Here is a 24,563-nt window from a genome sequence, read left to right as displayed (position 1 = left end):
CAACTCATAAATATGTTTCTTCTCCCAGGTGATAAGTGGCCAGAACCTGCCCAAGCCGAAGGGTGCTGGGGCCAAAGGAGATGTGGTGGACCCCTACGTGTACGTTGAGATCCACGGTATCCCAGCTGACTGCACAGAGCGCCGCACCAGGACAGTGACACAGAATGGGGACAACCCTGTCTTTGATGAGAGCTTTGAGTTCCAGATCAACCTGCCGGAGCTTGCCATGGTTCGCTTTGTGGTGCTGGATGATGACTTCATAGGGGATGAGTTCATAGGTCGGTGTCAGGGTCAGAGGTCAGAAGGGTTACTGTAAATGGACTCAATGGGCGATATCACAGTTTAGGTTTGAGTAGATGGAAAATGTTATTACCGCTCTTTTTTCATATTTCTTTGAAATGCTTTCAATTTAAATGTGATCTCCCTACCACCACAGGTCAGTATACCATCCCTCTGGACTGTCTTCAACCGGGCTACCGACATGTACCACTGCAGTCTTTGACAGGGGAGGAACTTACCCACGCCAAGCTGTTTGTCCATGTGGCCCTCACTAATCGGCGAGGAGGGGGAAAGCCTTATAAAAGGGGACTGTCTGTGCGAAAGGCCCGCAAGGGGAGGGACTACACCGCCCTGAGGGACTTGGGGATCCGGGCTGTGGACGAGGTTTTCAAGATGGCTAGTCTTCCGCTGAGAGAAGCCACTGACCTAAGGGAAAATATGCAGGTGAGGAAGAGTAAATATTTAGCTTGCAAACAGTATTGATTATTCATTGAATTTATTAGTTGAAAGTCATTTATCAAGCGAAAATGCCAAACATAAACTGGTTCCAGCTTCTCATATTAGATGATTTGCTGCCTTGAATATCTCTGGGTTGTGGGCTGTTGGTTAGACAACACAATCAAAATGAATATGTTGATTGGAAATTTGATTGTTATTTATTTTTTACACATTTCTGACAGTTTAAAGAATAAAAATGAATCAATTCTTTAAAAAACAACATTGACAGACTGATTAAAAATTAAAATATTTGTTTGTTGCAGCCCCATTTAGTCATGTTTATCCCTGTTCATTGTAAGTGAATGGCTTATGAACAAGAGTATCTAATTTCTCTTGCTCATTATCAATGTATTGAAGTTCAAACAAAAGGGGAAAGGGAAGACAAATTTTCTTCAATTTAAAAACAAAACAAAAGAACTGATTTAACCTTTATGAGCCAGGCAGCAATTTGGTCAGTGCGGGCTTGTGTCACCCTGGGGCAATAAAAAAAGTAATTTAGTCAGTATTGGTGAGACTGTTGGCTTCCACATCTCTTGATTTCTTCTGTTGGAGGACAAATCAATAGTTGAAGGAAAAGGCAAATAGAGAAATGATTGTGTGTGTGTGTGTGTGTGTGCGTGCCTGTGTGCGTGCCTGTGTGCGTGCCTGTGTGCGTGCCTGTGTGCGTGATTGTGTGTGTGTGTGTGTGAGAGAGAGAGAGCAAATCAAGTGGAAGACAGAGTAGTTAAGAGATTTACCAGATTTTGTGTTTAACTAGAAAATGCATTTCCTGCAGAAAATGCTTATGAATGCTGAAAAGCTACATTTCCAAAGCTAAACTGGATATTGTAAGAAGATGGCAAAGTAGTGAAAATAGTTGGAAAAGTGGAAATGGTTTTAATTAGTATTCATTTAATTGACATTTTGAATAATACTAATAATGTATTAAACAAAAGTGGAAGAGTTTAAAAGTCAAATCGAAAAAAAGTCATAATGTAGCATGTTGGAAAAAGTCATAGTATAGTATGTTGAAAAAAGTGATAAAAAAAGGCATAATATAGTATGTTTAAAAAAATTACAAAAAGTCATAGTATAGCATGTTAAAAAGTGATAAAAAAGTAACATAGAAAAAAGGGATACAAAGTCCTAGTATAGCATGTTGAAAAATGTAATAAAAAAGTAATATTGAAAAAATTGATAAAAAAGCCATAGCATGTCGAAAAAGCGATAAAAGTCATAGTATAACATTTTGAAAAAGTGTTAAAAGTCATAGTATAGGATGTCAAAAAAGTCATAGTATATCATATCAAAAAAGTGATAAAAGAAGTCGAAATAGTGATAAAAAGTCACAATATAGTATGATGGCCGTCTGCCAATTATTCTCTTAGTGTCGTATGCTTTACAATGCTATGTTTTTTTGACATAGTATCGTATGTCAAAAAAAGCCAAACTGACTTGACAGAGAAGTTTTTGTTTTTGGCATATTTGTCTCTTTCGCTTATAATGTGTTGACAAAAGTGATAATAAAGTCATAGTATAATGTTGAAAAAGTCATAGTATAGTATGTTGAAAATGGTCATAAAATAGTCATAGTATAGCATCTTGAAAAAAATGACAAAAAAGTGATAAAATAGTATGTAGAGAAAAGTCATATTGAAAAAGTCATAGTACATCATGTCGTAAAAAGTCATAGTATAGCACGTCAAGAAAGTCATAGTATAGCATGTTGAAAAAAATTATAAAAAGTGATAGAATAGTATGTTAAAAAAAGGGATAAAAAAGTGATATTGTAAAAAGTCTTAGTTGAGTATGTTGAAAAAAGTCATAGTAAAGCATGTTAAAAAATTTATAGTATGGTCTAGTATGTCAAAAAAGTGATAAAAAAGTAATATGGAAAAAAGTGATAAAAAGTAAAAGTATAGCATATAATTTGTCTCTTTCGCTAATAATATGTCGACGAAAGTAAAAATGAAGTCATAGCATAGTATGTCTAAAAAGTGATAAAAAGTCACAGTATAGCGTTTCGATAAAAGTGTTAAAAAAAGTCATAGTATAGCATGTTGAAAAGCGGTATGAAAGTAATAAACTAGTATGATGAATAAAAATAAGTAACATTGTAGCATGTTAAAAAAGGCATGGTATAGGCTAGTATGTCAAAAAGTGATAAAAAAGTAGCATAGAAAAAAGTGATAAAAAATCATAGTATAGCATGTCGAAAAATGTCATAGTATAGCATGTCGAAAAAAGTGATAAAAAAGTAGTATAGAAAAAAGTGATAAAAAGTCATAGTATAGCATGTCGAAAAATGTTATAGTATAGCATGGTGAAAAATGTCATAGTATAGCGTGTCAAAAAAGTGATAAAAAGTATTATAGAAAAAGTGATTAAAAGTCATAGTATAGCATGTTGAAAAATGTCATATTATAGCTGCTATACTATGACTTTTTTTCGCTTTTTCGACATGCTATACTATGGCTTTTTTATCACTTTTTTGACTTGCTATATACTATAGCATGTCGAAAAAAGTGTTAAAAAAGTCATAGAATAGCATGTTGAAAAAGCGGTATGAAAGTCATAAAATAGTATGATGAATAAAAATGTAGAATAGATGTAGTGAAAAGTTTTGCTCCTGACATTCTATACTATGACTTTTTATAATATTTTTCAATATACTATGACTTTGTTATTATTTTTTTATTTTACTTACTATACTAAGACTTTATCACTTTTTTTGATATGCTATACTATGTCTTTTTCAACGTACTATACTTTGACTTTTTTGACATGCTATACCATGACTTTTTGATCACTTTTTTTGACTTACGATACTAAGAGTTTTTTTATCACTTTTTTTGGCATGCTATACTATGACAATTTTCAACATGCTATATTATGACTTTTTATCACTTTTTTCTATGCTACTTTTTTAATCACTTTTTTTACATAATAGCCTATACTATGACGTTTTTAACATGCAACAATGTTACTTATTTCTGTAACGTAGATTTGGAAACTAATTGAACCCTACAGGGTTTGAACAATAAACCTTCTGTCTTCCACTCAGTCTCTTATCACTCTAAGCTTAAGTTTTTGGCATATTTGTCTCTTTCACTTATAATATTTCGACAAAAGTGTAAAATGAAGTGTGTGAGAGGTTTATGCCTCGATGCAGAGATCCAGGGTTCAAATCCGACCTGTGACGATTTCCTGCACGTCTTCCCCCTTTCTCACCTAGCTATCCTATCAAATTAAAGGCGGAAAAGCCCAAAATATTCTTTAAAAAGAAAATAAAGTCACAGTCTGTCTTCAACTCCTTCTCACTATCTTACCTGACAGATGCATTCATGATTATAGCACATTTGTCCCTTTTACCTAGCATACTGGACCTCAAAACATCCTGAAACATTTAGGATTTGAACACTCAATCTTCTGTCTCCAATCATAATCTCATCACGCTAAGTTATCTGACCTGAGACAAAGCTGCTGTTTTCATAAAACACGTCGAAAAAAGAAGAATTGCCTGTTGTAAAAAGTAGGATCATAGCATCTCAAAAAAAGTCAAAAGTGCATTTATCTCTCCTAAACAACAGCATGGGACAGTTTCTGTACATCTATTTAATTATTTATTCCTGTTATGTAGTTCTTAAACTAATTGCACCTTATATGATTTCAACACTGAACCTTCTGTCTTTGGCTCATTTTCTTATCACTCTGATCTATTTGACCTGACACAACAATTATGTTTTTGGCTCACTTAGTATATTGGACCTCAAAATTTACAAAAGCCATAAAATTATCTTCCAATCATACTCTTATTTCCCTAAGCAAAAAAAGGTTACGTTTTTGTCATTTTTGTCTCTTTCACTCATAATAATATGTCGACAAAAGTGATGTTTAAAAAAGTCCTAGTATAGCATGTCAAAAAAAGTGATAAAATAGTCGTAGTATATATGGTATGTGAAAAAATTCATAGTATTGCATGTTGAAAAGGGTGACAAAAACGTCATAGAATGGTATGTTATAGTATGTATATGTATATGCATATATATATGTATATGACCATAGTATATAATAGTATGTATGTATATACATATATATACATATAGTAAATCATAAGTCAGTTAAGTTTTTTGAAAAAAGTGTTTAAAAAATCATAGTATTTCATGTCAAAAATAGTTATATTGTGTGTGGAAATATATTTTTCATTTTTTATGTTGAAAAAAGTGATAAAGAATCATCTTATAGTATGTTGAAAAAAGTCATAGAATAGTACATAGAAAAATGTCATACCGTAGTATATTATTTTTTAAAAAGTTATTAAAACTTATAGTATTATATGTAAACAAAAATAGTAATACAAATGTCATAGTATAGTATGTCAAAGAAAGTCTTGAAGAAGATGCATACTCCACACAAAAGCGCCAAGCACATACTGGGAATTGACGAAGGGTGAGAGTCTGCAGTCTGCTACTTGCTGGTGCTAGTTAGAACAGTGCTAACCACTGGACTACTGTGTCAACAAATGTCAAAAACAGTCATAGCAAAGTCACTATAAACACATCATAAACTCATAATTAACACAGAAAAAAACAGAGAAAAGCACCAAACTTAAACAGTGATAACATAACTAAAATATATTGAAAAGCTGAATCACACTGTAATCAATTAATATATATATATATATATATATATATATATATATATATATAGTTTGAATGACATCTGCAGGTGATAGTGTGTGGGAGGAGTAGCATTAAGAAGGTAGAGAAGCCTGAAGAGGATTTAACAAGTGCTCCATTGACTTACAATGTAAAAAAAGATAAAATAAAAGATATTTTTAAAAGCATAAAAGGTGGAGAAAAGTTGAATACAACCACAAATGTCCTTAAAGAGCAGAACACTTAGATTTTTCAATGGTTTTTGTTGCAGAAGGTATGCAGAAGTAGTAGGTGCCAAAAATAGTATGGAAGAATCGGATAACAATACCGTGTATGAGGCTAAATCAGCATTCACACAATTAATTAATTGTCCGTACTGTTTTTTCCTTCAGAGTCAGGAAATAAGAAAGATTGTAAAATACTTTGTGTTGGTTTAAATCTGCTGATGTAATATCTGTCTAACCTCTTTTCTTTCCAACAGAACTCTGTAGCAGTGTTCAGGGAGCTGTGTGGAGTGTCTGCAGTGGCTAACCTCATGCAGTGCGTGCTAGCTCTGGGCTCCAGTGTGTCAGGACCAGACGGGACACCTTTACTATTGTTTGACCTCAGGGACCACTACCCCACACTGGAGCCCCAGGGGCCGCTTCCTGACATTCTTCGCCGGGTCGTCTCCACTTATGAAACGGTAAATTGACACTTAATATACTTAGGGTTCTTCATCAGATAAAGGAGTTTCACAATTCTGAAATACATAAAAGAAGCGAAAGGCCAAACAAAACTAGCGAGCATCACAAATCAGTTAACCACCTCCCATCTCCTATGTACTTGACCTAACAATGAAACATCCCCTCCCAGACAAAAGCTTCCTTTTTACTCTAACCTATGTGTTTTCAAAAACAAAGTGGGCTCTCATTGTTATGTAACAGACAACATTTCCAAATGTTCTGGCTGTAACAAGGCTCGTGAACACATCCTCACCTTAGGCTGAATCCACTGTGACTGTCATTGAACAAGGAGAAAGTTATTTACCTGACTTTATTTATTTAGTGATGTCTAAAAATAAATCCAGCCTCCCCAGCGGAAATAAATACAAAGAGAAAAAGAGGAAGAGAGAAAAGCAGGGGCAGAGCAGCCAAATGGTCTGTTTGTCAGCGCCTCAAATAATGGCTCAATAAGCGTCAATAAGGTGGGATGAATCAGTGTGTTTGTGTGAGTTTAGGTTGCCAATATCAGGCTTCTTTCTGTCCTTACTTATATACCACTTTTGTTTCCACTTTCCACATAATTTCCCTGGGTCTTGTTGGATTATGGCTGGCCACCTACAGTATATGTGGTTACCATACAGCTGTGGTCCAGCACACTAACCCGCTTTGCCATGTTACACAAAGTGAAACAACATTATACCCCTCTCTTTGTTACCTATCTGTCTGCTGCAATACTTGAAATTGATATTTACTCAAAGTGCACTTGTTGTGTTTCATATTAGATATTCCCCAGGAGTCTTTTGGGTTGGATGATGGACCGTCAGTATGAATTGCCCATTTAGAGTTACTGTCCGGAGTGCATGTGTGGTGTGTGCGAGTGTGTGTGAATTATGTGCAAGGGAGGGTTTGTGGCCAAACTGGGTGTCATGGAGACAAATGGACCTGGTATTATTAAGTTATGGTTTCAGTGTATAAACCGTGACACTTTAATTTAACTAGGGTTGTTTGTCACCGCTATGCAACGGGCAACTGCATAGACCTGTGACTGTGTAAAGCAAGAGGTGTGTAATGTGTGTGTGTGTGTGTGTGTGTGTGTGTGTGTGTGTGTGTGTGTGTGTGTGTGTGTGTGTGTGTGTGTGTGTGTGTGTGTGTGTGTGTGTGTGTGTGTGTGTGTGTGTGTGTGTGTGTGTGTGTGTGTGTGTGTGTGTCTGCCTGCGTGCATGCGTTCGTGTATGTTTAGCTACTTTCATTTCCAGCCAAGCCGATAAGAATTGAAAAAGCTTGCTGAATACCATTAGCATAGATTTGAATGTCGTTCAGCTAAATTAATTCCACACCTCAATCCTGATTCCTGGAGGGTGATGTGTGTGTGTGTTTGTGTGTTTGTGTCTTATTGCATTAAATCTGGTCAAATTCATGTTCTGTAGATAATCCCTTATTTGTTAAACAGTGTTTTTCTCCCATAGAGGGGTCACTTCCCAGCAGGGTTTGTGAGAGGAGGTACCGAATTAATTAGGCAGAAGCTACTCATGTCCTGTGTGTGTGTATGTGTGTGTGTGTGTGTGTGTGTGTGTGTGTTTGTGTGTGTGTGTGTGTGTGTTTTAAAAAGTCTCCGTGGGTGACTTCTTATGCATGCTTCTTATGTAGTGTGTGTGTGTGTGTGTGCATATACATACATATATACATTTTTTAATACATTTTAAGAGCTTAACAGGCATGACATGAGATTGCTTATATTGCCAACAGATGACATATAAATGGAAAGATATCAGCCTTAAAAATCTGTTCGGGCTCTAATATAAATATATATATTTATATGATGTTGTGCAATTTTGTGGTTGAACAGCCTACAGTGTGAACTCGGCTATTACCATAATTTAACAACCGCCAACATGCAATACCTCACAACAATAGTGTTTTATTTTTTGTTAATGTCCACCTCCCATGTGATTTAAACTAGTTTAATGTGTAGTATATGTTGTTCTTTTGCAGCAGATAATAAAACAGACTGTAGCTATAGTATATGCGCTTACATGTGTGATTTACGCACAAAAACAAGATGGCAAAATTCCTTAAGGGTTAATGTTGCACTACAACTGTGTGTCTGTGTGTGTGTTTAATGTTAATAGATGTTTCCTTGTCTGCAGATGGTCCAGACCAGCAGAGCAGTGATCGAGCTCTCCGATGGACTCCACGACAGGATCCTGCATATACAGACAATGGGTGTGTGTGTGTATGTGTGTGGGTGGGTGTTGTGTGTGTTTGTATGGATGTTGGTGTTATGATGTGTGTATTGAAACCCGGCAGTATTTCCAGTTAACTCATGACAACTCCCACACAGCCTCTACAACAGCGCTGTTTTCCACACTGCAGTGGGTGCTTTTGTCATTAACTTAACTCCCTTCCTTTTCTTTCAGTTTGTCTCCTCTCCTAATCTTGTTTGTATCCTTGCTTTTTGTTTCCTTACTTTCCTATTCTTTCCTATTCTCTCGTTCCCTCTCTCCTCTTCTTGTATCCTCTTTCCTTTCCTTTCCTTTGCTTTCCTCTACCCCATTCCCATTCTATTTACTCTCCTCACATTTCCCTGTATTCTCTTTCTTTTCTTTCCTCTTATGGTGTCTCCTCTCCTTCCCTCTCTTTTGTTTCTTTTCCTTTTCTTCCATTTCCTGTCTTTGTATCCGTTTCTGTCTCTTTTACTCCATTGTCCTTTTTTCCTGCTTATGCTCTTTTCTCACCTCTCCTCGTCTTGTATCCTCTTTTCTTACCTTTCCTCTTACACTATGTCCTCTCCTCTCTTTGTATCCCTTTTAATTTGTTCCCTTTATGTTCCTTTCATCTCATCTCTCTTTCTTGTATCCTCTTTTCTTTCCTGGTCTTTCCTCTTATGCTCCTTCCTTTTCTTTCCTCTCCTGTCCTCTCCTCTCCCACCATATGTTTTCCTATTCTATCTTCTGCAGACAACTGTCTAGAATCAACTGTCACACAAGGTTAAATGAGTCTTTTTACTGGCCTTGTCCATCTGTATGTTTTGGATGGAGGGGGGTTTAAATTGGTTAGCTCCAGCCATCGATCATCCTTCAGTCTGTTAAGCTGAGGACACCTTATTGGACCTGCTGATATCATCTCTGTGATCTTTGGCGGAGGTTTGTTTAGCTCAGCCAGACCCCCTGAGTCCTCTGACATTAGTCAGGCAGACTGTCATCAGAGAGGCAATAAACAACCCACAAACACACTGCACCCACATCCCCTTCGTCGGCTGTCTTTAGCTGTCACCCAGGAGTCACCATGAATGACGTTTGGAAGAGTTAACATGTGGCTTGGAGAGAAAAAATAAAAACATTGACTTTATAAATATGCTTCTCTAGGCGCTGGATTAAAAAAAAAAACTGCAGTTACAGACGTCACAGGTTGAAACTACTGGGACATATTCATCTGTAGGTTTCATGAAACCATTGTGGCTTCATCGGCTTGAGAGAGGCATGAAAAGTAAAGAAGAAAGGAAGGAGAAATTAAAGACAACCTCAAGTGAATTGATATTTTAAGAGGACGAGGATTGTGCAGTTGGGGCCATTTTGGAGACAGCGAGTGCTTGACAGCGATGAGTGTTATTTACAGATTTGCAAAGTGCTCCACTTTGCTTCCAGGCAACCTACCCATCCTCCACTGAACTTTATTGTAGCGTTCTGTGGCCACAGCGTCACTCGCTGATCAAATAATTTGTGACAAATACATCCGTTTTGCAGCTCGGACTGCAGCCGAGGCCAACTGCAGCTGAGATACTGTCCAACCATATTATACTCTGTCATATACTTGTGTTTCTTATGTGATCACTTGAAGTATAATTAGTAAATTTTGTGAGAGTTGAAAGTAAGATAGTTTGGTTAGGTGCCAGTATGCTCATATGACAAAGAGCTGCTGCAGACCCAGAGGCCTGATTTGATGAACAAAGCTCTTCCTGTGTGTGCAGAGTGAAGATGACAATCAGGTGATCCCAAGGCGGAGGTCCTCTTCTCAATCTTGGACGAGGGGGCGGGCAGCGAGAAGGCATAAACAGGTCACTCAGAGAGAGCCATGGGATGGCTGGTGGCAGAGATGGATGTCTGGAATTTACATTAGATCAGAGATTTGAGACTGAGACGGAGACGGAGAAGAAAGCCGTGGGAAGATGGTAGAGAAGGATAGTGAGAGGCAATGCTGAGAGGAAGACAAGTGGAGAAGAGAGAGTAAATCCACTTGAGTATTATAATGTGTCGGTGTGTTAAAGAGCCGGTTCATCCGGATAATATAGAAAAACTTATTTTCTCACTTACTTGGTATATAGTATATATGGTGGTATATAGCCATACAAATAGTAGTTTTATTTAGCCAGGTTTTGACATAGCTGTCTCTTAATACAAAAGTAACAACTCCACGCTGAAATGTTTCGATGCCGTCTCTAGTCTCTACACCCAACAACCACACCCAGAAGTGATAATCACAGTGTATCCTTACACCGTGGAGTACACGTCCAGGGTGGAGCTACAAACTTCAAGGTCAGATAACCTGAAGGTCAGATAAAAAACAACAACAAGATTTTAGGTTTTTTGTTTTTTGCCACTGTGTCTTTACAGAGACAGTGTCCTCTTATTGGATAATCCACACAACACACTTGGGGACTTTGCTAGAAAGTAGGCCCAACGAAAATAGTTCACAGGGGGGGCTGTGGTTAATCCAGAGTAGTTCCTGGAAAGAGATGTTGCTGATAATTCAGTGTAACACAACTTTAATTCAAGCCTGAAAACAGAACAATGTATAGCACCTGACCAACACTCGATTTTTGAGGCCAATCAAATCTAAAAAAAATATATCAGACAATATTATATAAATAATATAAATCATTTATATTTACTAGATGCATGACCAAAACACATTTTCGTTAAGTTTCCCTTAAAATAGTCTACTAAGGAATTGGGACTAATATGTGTACTGAAAGAGGCATTTTATAGTTAATAAGTTAATGACCTTGTAAGTGCTCTCTGTTGGACAAACTGCTATTTGTAATGGTTTCACCATTTTGATAATGAATGGACATGCTTTACACAGAGCATGCACAGAGTCACTGAATGGTTTGATGAGTAGGACAATTATGTGAATAATATGCTCCGGCCTGTCACACCCACCAGATGTTAACCAGCACTCCACCACCATCCTCCCAAAATTAGGGGATATCTTTTGGAAGATTTTTTTTTTTGTTCTTTTTTTGTGGAATTTGTGTGTCTATGTTTAGTTAAGCAGCTGCTTTACCTCCAGGACCCAGACCTCCTTAGGAGTGAGACGTATAGATTCCACACTTCCATACACATGAGGTGCTAATAAATACATACTGTATGCCTGGTGGTTTCTTAAGGACATCAAGCTGGAAGTCTGAACAGTAGATTATGTCTATCCCATCACAACTGCTCAAATTCAAATAGAAGACAGGAAGTGAAGTTGATGCTCTTCCTGTTATATCCTGTTTGGCCAGCCCTGGAGGTTATTTTGGTCTCTGGGTCCGGACCCTGTTTCTGTGTGTTTGCCTGTCTATGCAAACTGTCCTAGAATTGGCTTGGAAATCATGTTCCCTCCATTGGCTTCACAGATTACACACATTACGTTGGCATGCAGGCGTTAAGTTGCCTAGCAACCGGGCAGTAAAGGTTATTATTCAGGCAAGTTTTGTATGTGTGTGTGAAAATGGAGCAGTGGCAACGTATGTCTGTGCAGGTGTGTGTCTATGTTTACAGACCTTTAGTGACGGAGAGGGATTATGAGTGAGCAATTGTTAAATTATAATCACATCCAATCTGTTTAGTGTTAACAAAGAGTGTGTTTGTGTGTGTGTGGTCCACAGCTTGGCACGTTTAACATTGATGGCTCAAAGTGATGTGTGCCCTGTGTTAACCCACTTCCGGGTTTCCATGGTTACAGTGGGACAGTGGCCCCGGGCAGTCCAAGGAAGCCAGGCACACACAACTCATTGCACATACTCTAACTAGCCGACGGCGAGACTTCTATGACCCTCATTCTTTATCTCTCTTTTTTTTTATATGTTCTCTCAGATTTTCCATCCACTTTTAATCATTGCTTTGCATTTCTCATTTCTTATTCTTTCTATTTCTGTGAAATATAAGGCTTCTAGTCTGAATTTCAAAAAGGAGAGCTTAATCAGAGTGTATAACAATGAATTGAGGGTGGCAACTTAGAACGAGTGTCATGATTAGGCCCTATTGATTAGAAGCATCTTCATTAAGCGTAGGCCCGTATGAAGACAGGCGATAGGACAGGACTCCCCAGAGTCTAGACGCTGCTGTTGGTGGAGGAAAGCCTGTGGGTGAATAATGGAAACTCGCAGACTGATTGGTTTGAGGAATGTTGGCAAAAGGTTTATTGGTCAAAAATGGTCACATCAGAATTTATGAATGTAATTAAGAGAAGTAAAGGCAAACGATGGGAGAAAATATCTTCCTAACTGAACTTTGGCAAAAGTATGCTAAAAGTAGTCTACACAGAAATCAAAATGATCCCTGTGTTCATGGTCCATTACAGCTACTGTGGAACATACACTGTTGTTAAGTGACTACAGTAGCTTTATTTTATTTGAAAAAAGAGATCCTGAGCTAAATTATATTTGGTCAAATTAGCACAAGATCATACAATACCTGTGGAGGAATAGACCACTGCTTGTTATTGTCATAGATTTTTGGGGGCTTTTCCACCTTTATTAGATAGGACAGCTAGAGGAGAAAGGGGAGAGAGATGGAAGACCTGCTGGAAACCGTCACAGTTTGGATTCCAACCCTGGACCTCTGCGTCGAGGCATAGACCTCCAAAAGTACAATGACAAGTGCAAGAGAGCGAGGACGTTCTGTGGTATTATTGTTATACATTCTGAATTTACATTATACACAGACAATAAGACGAGAGTCTACCTTCACCCTAGCAGCTCTGTAAGGCTGTGCCACCATGGATGTAATATGAAACCTGTACCATAAAGCACAGTGTTGCTATGAGCTAAAGGTTAACATAAGCTCACTAACGTACTAGCGCACTAGAGGGAAAGTCAAGGGATTGTCAAAGTTAGTAGGATTCTGGGGCTCAATTGTCCAAAAATAATTCATGTCAATTCATCCAATAGTTCAGTCTGCATCAAAGTGGTGGACTGACTGACTGACTGACTTTGCTATGCATAGAGCCACACTGCTAGCATGGCATATATTTTATTATTAACACAAATACCTCTTAACTATTTTTGGATGGTGCTTATTGTGTACAATTACATCTACACAGAAAATGTGTATAGTTTTGTTATCTGTGTTCAGACAAGTTTGCCAAGGTATAATTCTTCATAAATTGATCTTTGAATTATTTTAACCTGCTGTGGTCCTGTGTATTTTCGGCTCTAGCCATGGAGTTTCATGAGAAGCTGCAGACTCTGGCGGCGAAGGAGGGGCTGAGAGGTCGCAAGGTCAGTCGGGCACTGGAGAGTTTCAGCTGGAACATCACCATCCTTAAGGTCAGCAACACACACTCATACACTGACAAAAACCCCAAACAGCCTCAAGGGTAGACCATGGGAACATGTATTTGGTCTCTTTAGCTAGTTTCTCATCTTTTTTATCTCTTTAAAACTTTCCTCCCTCCACTTCTACCCACCCTCCCAAATATCTCCTTTCTGCCCTGGACTAGCTCAATTCTCTCCTTATTTCCCATTTTATTTCTCACAGGGTCAGGCTGACCGGCTGAAGCACGCCAAAGCTGAAGTCCGGGAGAACATGAAGCAGGTCCATGATGCTGCTTTGACTGGAAACCTCACCAAGGAGAGTCCAGGAGTGAGAAGAGTCCGCTCCCAAACACGACGAGGCCAGGATGACTAAACCACCACGTGTGCTAGATGAGCCTCTCGGCATAGCAAGCAAATAAAAGAGGACATGACCAAACTACCAACGTAGCTGCTGTGACAAACCCTTTTCATGTTATTAAAATTGTCCCAAGGTCTTAATTCGCCTTAGTGTGAGCTATAGCAAGTACAGTGTTTATAAAAGAGAAGAACAGAAGGGTTAATGAATGTAAAAGCCATGCTCCACTTGCAGAAAACTTGGGAGTATCAGGAGCCAAAGCACTGGTGAGAGGAGACGGGAGAAAAATGACGATGATGAATCAGGTTGCACGATGAATGTAGATGGATTTTGAGCCAAGGCTAAGTTGTTTGTGCTGCATTAAACTGTAAATACAACAAATGTCTATCAACATCTTATGTGCAATGTGTCTTGAAGAGGGAGGGAAAAAAAATGGTCCTGTTGAAGCTCAGTTTTTTTTTTTTTAAACTGCCACATTTACGTTAGAAGCTTGTGAAGATTGGGTTAGGTTTAAATTAAACACATTTTCTCGATTACATTTAAAAAAAAAAAGGGAGATACGTGGGAGTCTGTTGATGTTTTATGTCTTTTACCATAATATCTGTTGGACCAGTGCAATCCCTTTATATCCCTCTCCAACTTATTTCCATTAAGCATTTGTAGGTTCTGGATCGCTGCTCTTCATCCAATCATCTTGAGGTCATTTGTCTTGCCATGAAGTTATCCACTTCACCCTCTGAATGTTGTTGTCTCACATACAGTATTCTATATTTTTGTATTTTCCTGAAGCCCTTATGCTAACTAAAACCACGGTTACCCGCCATAATGATCAACACCCAGACCGGTAAAAGTCTGCCTCTGGTGAACAAATACTGTTATGTTGAAAGTGCTTACTTTGTGTGCAAAACACTGTACAGTATTTTACTATGTAATTTCAATCCTTTTGCTGTAAAGAATATTTTACATAAGTTATTAATCCTGAATTAAAACATTCCAGTTTTTGGTGCAGTAGATGAGGCTCGACCTGTGCAGCTCTGTATAATGTTTTAGTTCACTTTCCCTTACAGTCGAGATGGAAATAAACTAGTTTTTAAATGACTAACGCGGTGTGTGTGCATTGCCATTTTTACTTTGATGTGCATTCATTCATACAGACACATGAAGCAATTTCTGGTTAGTGCAGACATGAAATGATGGGGACAACTGTATATATATGAACCAGACCGATGGGGCTGTAATGTGCTTCAATGCTCAGTAGGGTTGAAAGATCACGGTTAAAGTCACAAAACAGAAGTATTTGGATGTTTAATGGCATGTTTTGTTCTATAGTTAATTACTTCAACTAAAACAATCTCACCCATAGATATGCAAGTCTATGATCTCACCATGAGGTCCAATTTTGTAGCGGTTCTGGAGCTTTGAACATGACAGCTCCATCTAATGATGAAGATCATAGGATATAATCGAAAGCTCCAGAACAGCGACTGAATTGACGCGGTTGAGAGATTCTCCTCAAATGCAGTTTCCAAGGTCAATAGTGAAATCAGAAGTCTACATCGTCTTAAAAGCAAGCATAGCATTCCCAAACAGGCACAATAACTTCAGTGTGTAGCAAGAGCGATGTAGTTTTATTGGTCTTGAGTTAATTATATTGAATGGGCAGCTAGAAGGACATTCTTTGCGCGCTGCTTTACATGGTTAACACAGGACACGAGAACAACTCCGTTGTAATGTGAGAAATATAAACCATCAATTACTACATTAAAATGTCCACATTGGAATCACCTTAAAAAAAACAAAAGAGGGAAAAAGGACTTACTCCATAATTTAATATTTTTTATCCAGGAAACTAAACTAAGGATTAAAAATATTGTCTTAAAAATTAAAAAAAAAAAAAATTATAGAAAGCTAACAAAAAGAAAAAGCCACAGAGTCAGGTTTTGTTTGGTTGAGAGAGTAACAATGGTCAGAGGCACTGGTTTAGGAGGGGGAGAAAGCTGCCCTCGATAACTGGCAGAAGGACATCATCCTTCTTTCCTTTGAGTATCGGAGAAGAGAGCTTACTCTGTCAGAACATAGACACACAGACATAACACGAGCAGAGGCAGAGCCTGAAGAATCTGAGTTTTACACTCCTGATCATTACAGTAAGCTAGAGAGGAGAGCGTCCACTCCCTTAAAGAATTTGCAGTTTAAGGTCCAACTCTTCAGAGTAATCATGTAGTGACAGTGTAAGCAGTTCAATGGTGCCCTCTCTGTATAGAGCAGGGCGCTACAGTTAAATATGGGGAGTGACAGGAGCCAGCATTATGAGGAGACAGGCATTAGGTAAATGAGATAGCATACAGCATCAGCTTAAACGGGACTGAAGTGGCACAGATGACAGGTAAAGAGACAGAGTATAAGGTTTTTGTGACTGGAAGTGTCACAGTCCACATGTGCAATTTTTTTTTTTTGCCATCAGCAGCTCTGGTGGTGCTCCACCAAAAACAGCAGATTCCACCCTCTGATCACAAGTCAGTTTTTTTGTTTTGTTTGATCAACTCCTCTGAACGGGATATGATACAGGTGTAAGAAGCAGAAGGAGAGGCGATTGGCTGGTTCACAGTTCGTTTGGGTTGACGATGGTGAAGTCAGAGTCCTTGCTGTGGGTGGAGCCCTCATCTGGGCTGGAAGAGCCCGAGGTGGTGCCGGCCATCAGGGGGTCATGGAAGGTCCCAGCCGCACCCTCGGGCTCCATTCGCACCAAACCGCGCCCTCGCCTGATGGGAGGGGTGCGCTCGGCTACGGCCCTTCCTCCTTCTCCCCCGGCGGCCACCAGGTCTCCATCCTGGCACACAAGGATGTAGTCGTCCCAGTTCTTACCCTCGGAGCCAAGGGAAGACGCCACCTGTACACGAGAGATGGTGAGGGTCGTGTCTGTGTCCTTTTCTTGTGTAAGCAAAGATTCCGCCGTATTACTTGAAATTGTTTATTAACTTATCTATAGTGCAATTAATGGAGGTAGAAGGTGCGTTCATAAACCAGGGCTGAATAACCACTCACTGCTGCTTGTTTGCCCCCTAATGTACTCAAATGCAACAAACATCAGACTCCAGGGAACATGTGATTTTACAGTTGCTGTATAACGCAGCATAATTCTGGGTTTTATTCATTCTCAGTGGGCCAGCTTTAGGGGCCCAAATCTGCAAAGAATACAATTCTGTTACAACCATTGGATTATTTTTGCACACAGGGTACAGTTTGTTGGCACGAAAATGATGGGATTTTAAAAAAGGTACTGAACACTGGATCAAAAGGTCAAACAATTAGACCAAACAACTGAAAACTAATCCTGTCTGAACCCAGAGTTAATACTGTCTGTCTTAATCGAGTAGTTAATACCAATACAGGTTCTGACAGGTGCAGAGCACTACTTTCAGCAGCCTAAAAGAGGACTGATCAACAATTAACCTGTTGCTCAGGTGGGGTCATCGCCTGCTCCTCTTCTTCTTTCTCATCCGTGCTCACGCTCCCGTCCTGATCCGAGTCCTGGCCCCGCCTGCTGTTTCCTTGCTGTTGGTTGTCACCCGGGTCATTGCTGGCGCTCAGCGCAGTTTCAGCAGCTGCTGTGATGGTGTAGTGATCGTCGGCGATGGAGATCTCCTCGTTCTCCTCGGCTTCCAGCTGGCTTTGGTTGAAGCGCAGTGCCCCCTTAAGGATGTCTTTGACCTGGCAGGATTCGGGGCAATATGTCAAGTGTTGCAGAGACACACACAGATAAAGAAACACATGTATCAAGAGTATAATTACAACAACAAATAACACAATAACAAACATTAACGTGCACTTGCTCAGACTCACTTGTTTGAGTCCAGCCAGTGATACCAGGACCTCATCCTCTTTCTCCAGGTGTTCTTGGAGAATCACTTCCTGAATTTTACCTGTAGAGATATAATAAGCGGTCACCCACTCAAGCTATGTAAGTTACAACCAGCCACAAAATTCCTTAATCAGCTGAATAAATGATATTAAAAAGTTGGAAACGTGTTTTAAAATCTAGAGCTGCTTCCCAAAAAGTCCCTATTTGCTACCTATTGTACTATACTGTGTCTAAAACTGTATAGTGTGTAGTAACGTCAACCTTTCCACAATCGGTGGTGTCCTAAGCATGTGCATTAATAATTTGTTTCAAATGCAATGTGCAAGAGGGATAAAAACTCAAAATCGCTCAAAAAAACCTATGAAAACAACTATAAAAAGCCAAAAGATACTAAAATGAATAAATGAAAGCATGAATTTAAGCACAACATTTATGCATTTTTTATCAATTTAATACAATTTGAACACAAAAAATATATTTAACTAAATAAAATATATTTTATTTATTTATTTCAGAGACCAACCCAATTTGTGTCGTATTAACATCTTCTTTAACAATAAAAGGAACAATGTTCAAGACTGCTAGTATTTGAACCAATGTTTCATTTTTTAGATGCTGAAAATGAACTAAGCGATTTGACCATCTGTTGCTGGTGCATGTTTCTGGTGGCTGTACTCACAGATGTGAACGTTCATCATCCTGGCACAGTATTTGCTCATGGCCTCCAGGTCGTTGATCTGGCCCTGCAGGAACGATACCTGGGCTTCCAGGTCCTCCTCCTGTTCAACACAGGTCAGAAACAGACAAGAACAATCAGAGGAGAACAAAAAGGTTTAAGCTTGGTAAGTAGAGGGATGACAAAACCCACAGGAGGAGGGGTAGGGGGTGTAACTGTGAGAGAAGATGAAGAAATGACAAAGAGGGAGAGTCAAGAGGATAAGACAAAGTGAAATAAAGGAAGTTTACAAGAAAAGAGCAAACAGCTCACCGGCTCTTTCTTGCCCATGGTCTTGCTGTGGGAGCGAGAGCGAGTGATGTTGAAGAAAGAGTCTTTCTTGGTGGCAGAGGGGGGCGGAGATGTGTTGCTGACATCACTCCCTCTGGAGGGGGGAAAAGGCGGGGAGGCGGCAGACTGAGCCCGCCCACCTGAGAGGCTTTCTATGCTGGGAGAAGAGCTGACTGTCCTGGACCTTTGGCCTGATAAAAGGGTCAGAAAGAGAGAGGACAGAGTACTAAATATTAACACAATACGAATGTGCACAATTTACAAATTGAAAATATAATATATGATATTCTAAAATCTTACAAGATTTTACAACAGTGTTCTATCGCTAAAGCATGGCCGGTGATTGTCTCATAAAATCATGTCAGCTCAATGTTCCCCTACTGGCTTTTATGGTCCTCCGCTGATGGAGATGCAGTAAAAACTGCTTGAAAAAAAGTTATTAAGTGGACGTTGATTTGAGATTTTTTTTTCCTCTCACATAATACTGTTGTTTGGGAAGGCTAAAATGAGAGGCACAATACTATACATGTCTATAAATCTTAAGAAATAATTAGATGTTATGCTTTGTTTATTCTAAAATGTGTAAATTAAGGAGTAGAAGAGTACCACAAACACATAAAGCCTCAAGCGTCCAATAACTGGAATTATAGACTTAAATTATAATCAAGAAATTGTTGATCAATTACATTTCTATTTATATTATGCATACATAATTACATTGTAAAATGGAATAGTTACGTTTTAAATATACGTTTTGCAATTACTTTTAAGTCACCCGCTTCTTACAGTTTAGATTTTGTGAAAATACATTTTTAAAAAAGCAGTTTGCCCAATTAACATTAAGCTTCAACCAACAACGTGTCAGCAGGAGCTACGATTGGCCAGCTATTTTATATTGGCAGGTGTAGAGTCAGACCAATCAGAGCTCCTGCTGCTCGGTGAATGATGCTCATTACTTAATCATATACAGAACTAAAAATGATTCAAAGCCTCCATAGACGGGCAAGACGAAACCATATTTCTCTGCATTTGTCAGGACAAAGAAAACTTGCATTTACAACATTTACATCCACTGGAACTTAGAAATGAAGCACACACAAGACATTCATGAGCACATGATCAAAAGCAATGGAGACAGCAGATGCACCGAGTCATCCATGATGTTAATGCCATCAGTGTGGCAAGCTGTGATCTCCCTCTGCTGGTCAAAGTTTTCCATTACACACTCTGTTCACTGATGTCCATTTACTGCAGTGTGTACTTAAATAGCTTCTAATTAAGCAGCAGAAATACTGCATGAAACGTGTGCAGACATGCAAAGGCAGCGACATGAGCACTGACAAATGGGGGAGGGCAGGCGTCACACAAGCAGTTGCCATGGTAGCAGTTACCTTGTGTGTCAGTGTGAGTCTGAGCTGGGAGAGAGACCTGAGACACTCCACCTGAAACTACATCTAACAGACAGGAGAGTGAAAGCTGATGCTGCCACACCCACACATACAAACGTTTGCAGATATTCAGATAATCTGCACTGGTGCGTTAATCTGTACATGCTGCCAATTCACCAGTCATTGAACAGCCGACAAGGTAAAGGCAAGAGCGTGTCCTGTTGCTCACCTTTGCTCAGGTGGACAGGCATGCTCTCAGACTTAAGCAGGCGGTAGTGCTGAGACTGCGCGTGGCTCGGAGTCTGCGGCACGGCGTGGCCTGACGGGGGCTCAGCCAGCGGGTGAGGCAGGGTGGGCGAGGGCACCGATGCGTGGGAAGTTGACGAGGAGCAGTGTACCTCGCTGTTGATTGGCGCAATGCCACTGGACCCGCCCGATATTGCCGGAGCGATGAGCTTCCTGCCAAAGCTCAGCAGGCTGCTGGAGACCTTGTTGATGTTGAGGGGGGCGGGTTTTGTACTGGAACCAGAGCTGGAAAGACAAAATTAATTAAGTAAAAAGAGAGAAAAAAGGCTACAGATGGCACCATACTTGTGGTTTTGCACGCTTTAGACCTTTATCTACAAATGGTGGATACTTGGGAATGCGTTCCTTTTTCCAAACCCCACTATTAATGTTTAGATTAATTTCCTACCTTCCACACCCACGATTTCCATTTAATTTCTGTACAGAATAAAGCTCAACTTGCAGAAACATGAAACTTGTGTGAATAGTGTCCGTCATTGAGAACAATTCAAACCTGTATATTTGGGGTAAAGTTGTACAGTATATTACAAACTATTACAAGCAGAGGCCATCGACAGTGCACTATATTTTTGGCACTCTGTGCTATTTTACTATGTGCTAATAAGACCAATTTTCAAAGCAGTTCCTACTTGCAACTGAATGCTTCATGCACACCACTTACACAACTTAGATGTAAAAAAATAAAGACCTCAAAGTGTTCGCTGAGATGGACTGCCAATATCATGCAAATTTCAAACCTCTAATGTTATTTTAATGCTGCAACGAAATAAAATAGAAGCTAGTCTATATTGAAGTCTGCTGTGAATTCAAGAAAAAAACACCTGTTGTCTCTAAAGGATGAAACAACAAACATTGTGTGTGTGTGTGTGTGTGTGTGTGTGTGTGTGTGTGTGTGTGTGTGTGTGTGTGTGTGTGTGTGTGTGTGTGTGTGTGTGTGTGTGTGTGTGTGTGTGTGTGTGTGTGTGTGTGTGTGTGTGTGTGTGTGTGCTTTACCGTGTCCTATTCATCAGGTCAGCTCCCCTTGTATTGTAGTAATCCAGGTTCTGCTGGAACTGGTAGTTGACAGGTCGTGGATAGTTCTACAAAAGGGAGGGACAGAATAAACTTAATTTTTGTTTAAAATTTACAAGCCAGAAAAATGTCTGGTGTGCATGATAAGCAGATTAAACATGTCAACCTAAAATCGGTGCACTTCTCACACTACGTGTGCATGCATGACTACGTAAACAAGCAAATGCGAATGCCTTGTTGTTTCTGAGTCAGTACATATGAGCAGCGAACATCTTTTCTGCTCCCCCCCACCTCCCTGTCATTAGGGATGACCGACCCCCCCCCAGGTGTAACTATGATGTGGACGTGCAGTGACAGCGTTGTTCACCTGGGGGAAACACTGTCACGTTGGATCAGAAACTTCCTGGATTTTTCATCCCAGGAGAGTAGCGGACAGGAGTGTGTTGAGATGTTGTGTTAGAGTGTACGGGTCAGAGAATTTGGAGGAGGAACAGAAGATGGTTTGTAACGGGACAGTGAGGTGTTCGCTAATGTCACGAGAATGTCGGAGTTAACGTTCATCTACAGCAAAGGAAAGAATGTGATTTTGCTGTGTGTAAAGAGAGGTGTAAGAGAGATTGACAGAAAACAAGGCCGACTTAGTACATTAGTAACTGGGTAAGAAAGAGAGCAACAATGAAACAGGAAAAATATACTGGCGGTTACAAGATATAAGGCCAATCTTCATTTACACTGCGAGATTCTGAATACGTATTTTTGCACTTTAGCACATTTTCAAATGAACCAACATAGCAGAAGTCGTCAACACTTTGTCTTGTTTTCACTCTTGCTGTCTTGCAGTCACCACGGTCTTGTATTACAAATCATAACTAGATCAATGCACTACTAGCTACTATAATAATATTTCCTAATTATCAATCACAATCTTCCCCTTTAATAATGGGCTATTTCACACTTTTTCCATTGTGTTTCAAATTCATTGTGGTTTACTGAAAAACATACCTGCACACAAAACAGAGGGCAAAAAGACTAGCTGATGTCAAAAAGCAAATTTATGCACCCATTACAAAACTGTATTAGACGTGAGGGTTTTGAAAATGAAGTCACTAAATCGTATATGCAATTTGTGCCAAGAAGTAATCCTTCTAGCTGGTTCAATCCAACCCTACAGTACATTGAGTCAAAATGTTATCTTATTCTGACAAATCTTTTTGTACCACCTGAAGTCTTTTCTGTGCCCTAATCAGGGTCAGTATTGCCAGCCCATAGTGGATATTCTAGGGGTCTCAACATTCTTCATACACTCTACAAGACACAGCAGATGACCAGACCTTTTGTAGCACTGAGTGTGTCACAAATCAATGTTGATAGAGACCCTCCTTAACAACAGTGTAAATACGTAGATGTACAGGTATATGTTTTGTGGACTTGACAACAACAGGGGCTTAATGTTTTGTCTGGTTCCCACAAGACACATACCAATGTATCGGGTGAAAACATTTTTTTTAGGTAAACTGTGTTGTGATAGTTCAAAGTCTACTTGCAGAAAGTGTTACTTCTCATTTTCTACGCACTGTGTGCTTCCTATTTGCACAACATTATGAGTACAATAGTCAAACAGTATGAGTGATCTGTGACTGTCCCAATGTTGATCTCTCATAATACTTAAATGTTGCAGGACAGGATTTAGAAAGCTTTATTCTTGCAGTTTTATACAGTATATAGAGGCATTAAACATGTATGCATCGGTACAACTTCTTCTTTCTTATTAACTGCTTCATTGACCGCACCTGTGCTTCATGTAGTTACAGTAAGTGCCTTAGCATCATAAATAGATGCTAAGGCATGATACTGAAGTGTGAGGAACTGAAACATTTGCAGCCAATTTTAACTTCATTTCTTACACCTAATCATTTTTTTCACAGTGCTATTAGGCTACAGTACAGTACAGTACATGATTTTGATGAGGATTTCAGCCCAGTGTTTTGTGTGTGGTTAAGTGTTTCACTTCTGGAAATCTTCTCCCACCTCTGCAAAGAATCAAGAGAAACTAGAAGAACACTCAAAGAGCACAGACACTGGCCAAGGCATTCCCCATCTCAAGATGTTATTGCAGTGTGAATTTTCCAAGTCGGATTCTAATTTTCCCAATCATTCTGACACAACATGAATGCAGCACTTTTGTTAGGAATGTTAACAAAAGTAAAAAATACTTTGTGTATCTGCCCCATGATTCTGATCTGCTCCAAAAAGGAATGGATTCTTCATTGGTCCATGCTACAGTGGGGCTCAAAAGTTTGGGCACCCCAGGTAAACATTTGTCTTAATGTGCATTAATAAGCCAAGAAAAGATCAGGCATCAAATGACATATTAGACATTCGTATATGTCACAAAAAGCGTCTGCAAAAGATTGGACACCCTGCAGAGTTAATACCTTGTACTGCCCCCTTTGGCAAGTATCACAGCTTGGAAACGCTTCTTTTAGCCAGCCAAGAATCTTTCAATTCTTGTTTGAAGTATCGTCACCCATTCTTCCTTCCAAAAGTGTTTCAGTTCTTTGAGATTTCTGGGCTGTCTGTCACGCACTGTTCTTTTAAGGTCTATTCATAGATTTTCGATTATGTTGAGGTCAGGAGATTGTGAAGGCCATGGCAAAACCTTCAGTTTACGCCTCTTTATGTAATCCACCGTGGATTTTGAGGTGTGTTTAGGATCATTATCCATTTGTAGAAGCCGTCCTCTCTTTAACTTCAACTTTTTTACAGATGGCATCAAGTTAGCGTTTTCAAAATTTGCTGATATTTTATTGAATCCATTTTTTACTTTTACTCGTGAACTGTTCCCTGTGCCACTGGCTGCAATACAACCCCAAAGCATGATTGATCCCCCCCCCAGTCTTAACAGTTGGACAGAGGTTCTTTTTATTAAATTCTGTGCCCTTTTTTCTACAAACGTACCTTTGCTCATTCCGGCCAAAAAGTTCTATTTCAACCTCAT

The 24,563-nt window shown here is 39.3% G+C and overlaps 2 protein-coding genes across 8 annotated transcripts in view; one reads left to right on the top strand and one right to left on the bottom strand.

Moving 5' to 3' along the window:
• Positions 1-15,091, top strand: part of LOC116701961 (inactive phospholipase C-like protein 2) — a 30,752-nt gene extending 15,661 nt beyond the window's left edge. For both annotated transcript variants that reach the window (XM_032536020.1, XM_032536021.1), the window contains 6 exons: positions 29-278; positions 437-723; positions 5,896-6,099; positions 8,266-8,341; positions 13,540-13,649; positions 13,861-15,091. In XM_032536020.1, the coding sequence (XP_032391911.1) occupies positions 29-278; positions 437-723; positions 5,896-6,099; positions 8,266-8,341; positions 13,540-13,649; positions 13,861-14,010 (1,077 nt within the window). In that variant the 3' untranslated portion in view covers positions 14,011-15,091. The remainder of the gene's footprint in view (positions 1-28; positions 279-436; positions 724-5,895; positions 6,100-8,265; positions 8,342-13,539; positions 13,650-13,860) is intronic.
• Positions 15,092-15,599: 508 nt separating this feature from the next.
• tbc1d5 (TBC1 domain family, member 5) overlaps positions 15,600-24,563 on the bottom strand; it is a 24,839-nt gene continuing 15,875 nt past the window's right edge. For 5 of the 6 annotated variants that reach the window (XM_032536025.1, XM_032536027.1, XM_032536029.1 and 2 more), the window contains exons 16-23: positions 21,548-21,633; positions 20,478-20,779; positions 20,252-20,314; positions 18,843-19,051; positions 18,534-18,633; positions 17,836-17,915; positions 17,446-17,703; positions 15,600-16,882 (exon numbers count right to left, since the gene is read on the bottom strand). In XM_032536025.1, coding sequence (XP_032391916.1) covers positions 16,595-16,882; positions 17,446-17,703; positions 17,836-17,915; positions 18,534-18,633; positions 18,843-19,051; positions 20,252-20,314; positions 20,478-20,779; positions 21,548-21,633 — 1,386 coding nt within the window. In that variant the 3' untranslated portion in view covers positions 15,600-16,594. The remainder of the gene's footprint in view (positions 16,883-17,445; positions 17,704-17,835; positions 17,916-18,533; positions 18,634-18,842; positions 19,052-20,251; positions 20,315-20,477; positions 20,780-21,547; positions 21,634-24,563) is intronic. The other variant, XM_032536030.1, reaches the window with a different exon arrangement.

The sequence above is a fragment of the Etheostoma spectabile genome, chromosome 14 (assembly GCF_008692095.1).
Source record: "Etheostoma spectabile isolate EspeVRDwgs_2016 chromosome 14, UIUC_Espe_1.0, whole genome shotgun sequence".
Taxonomy (NCBI): domain Eukaryota; kingdom Metazoa; phylum Chordata; class Actinopteri; order Perciformes; family Percidae; genus Etheostoma; species Etheostoma spectabile.
The sequence above is the reverse complement of the archived record's forward strand: the minus strand, read 5'-3'. Positions and strand labels throughout refer to the sequence as shown.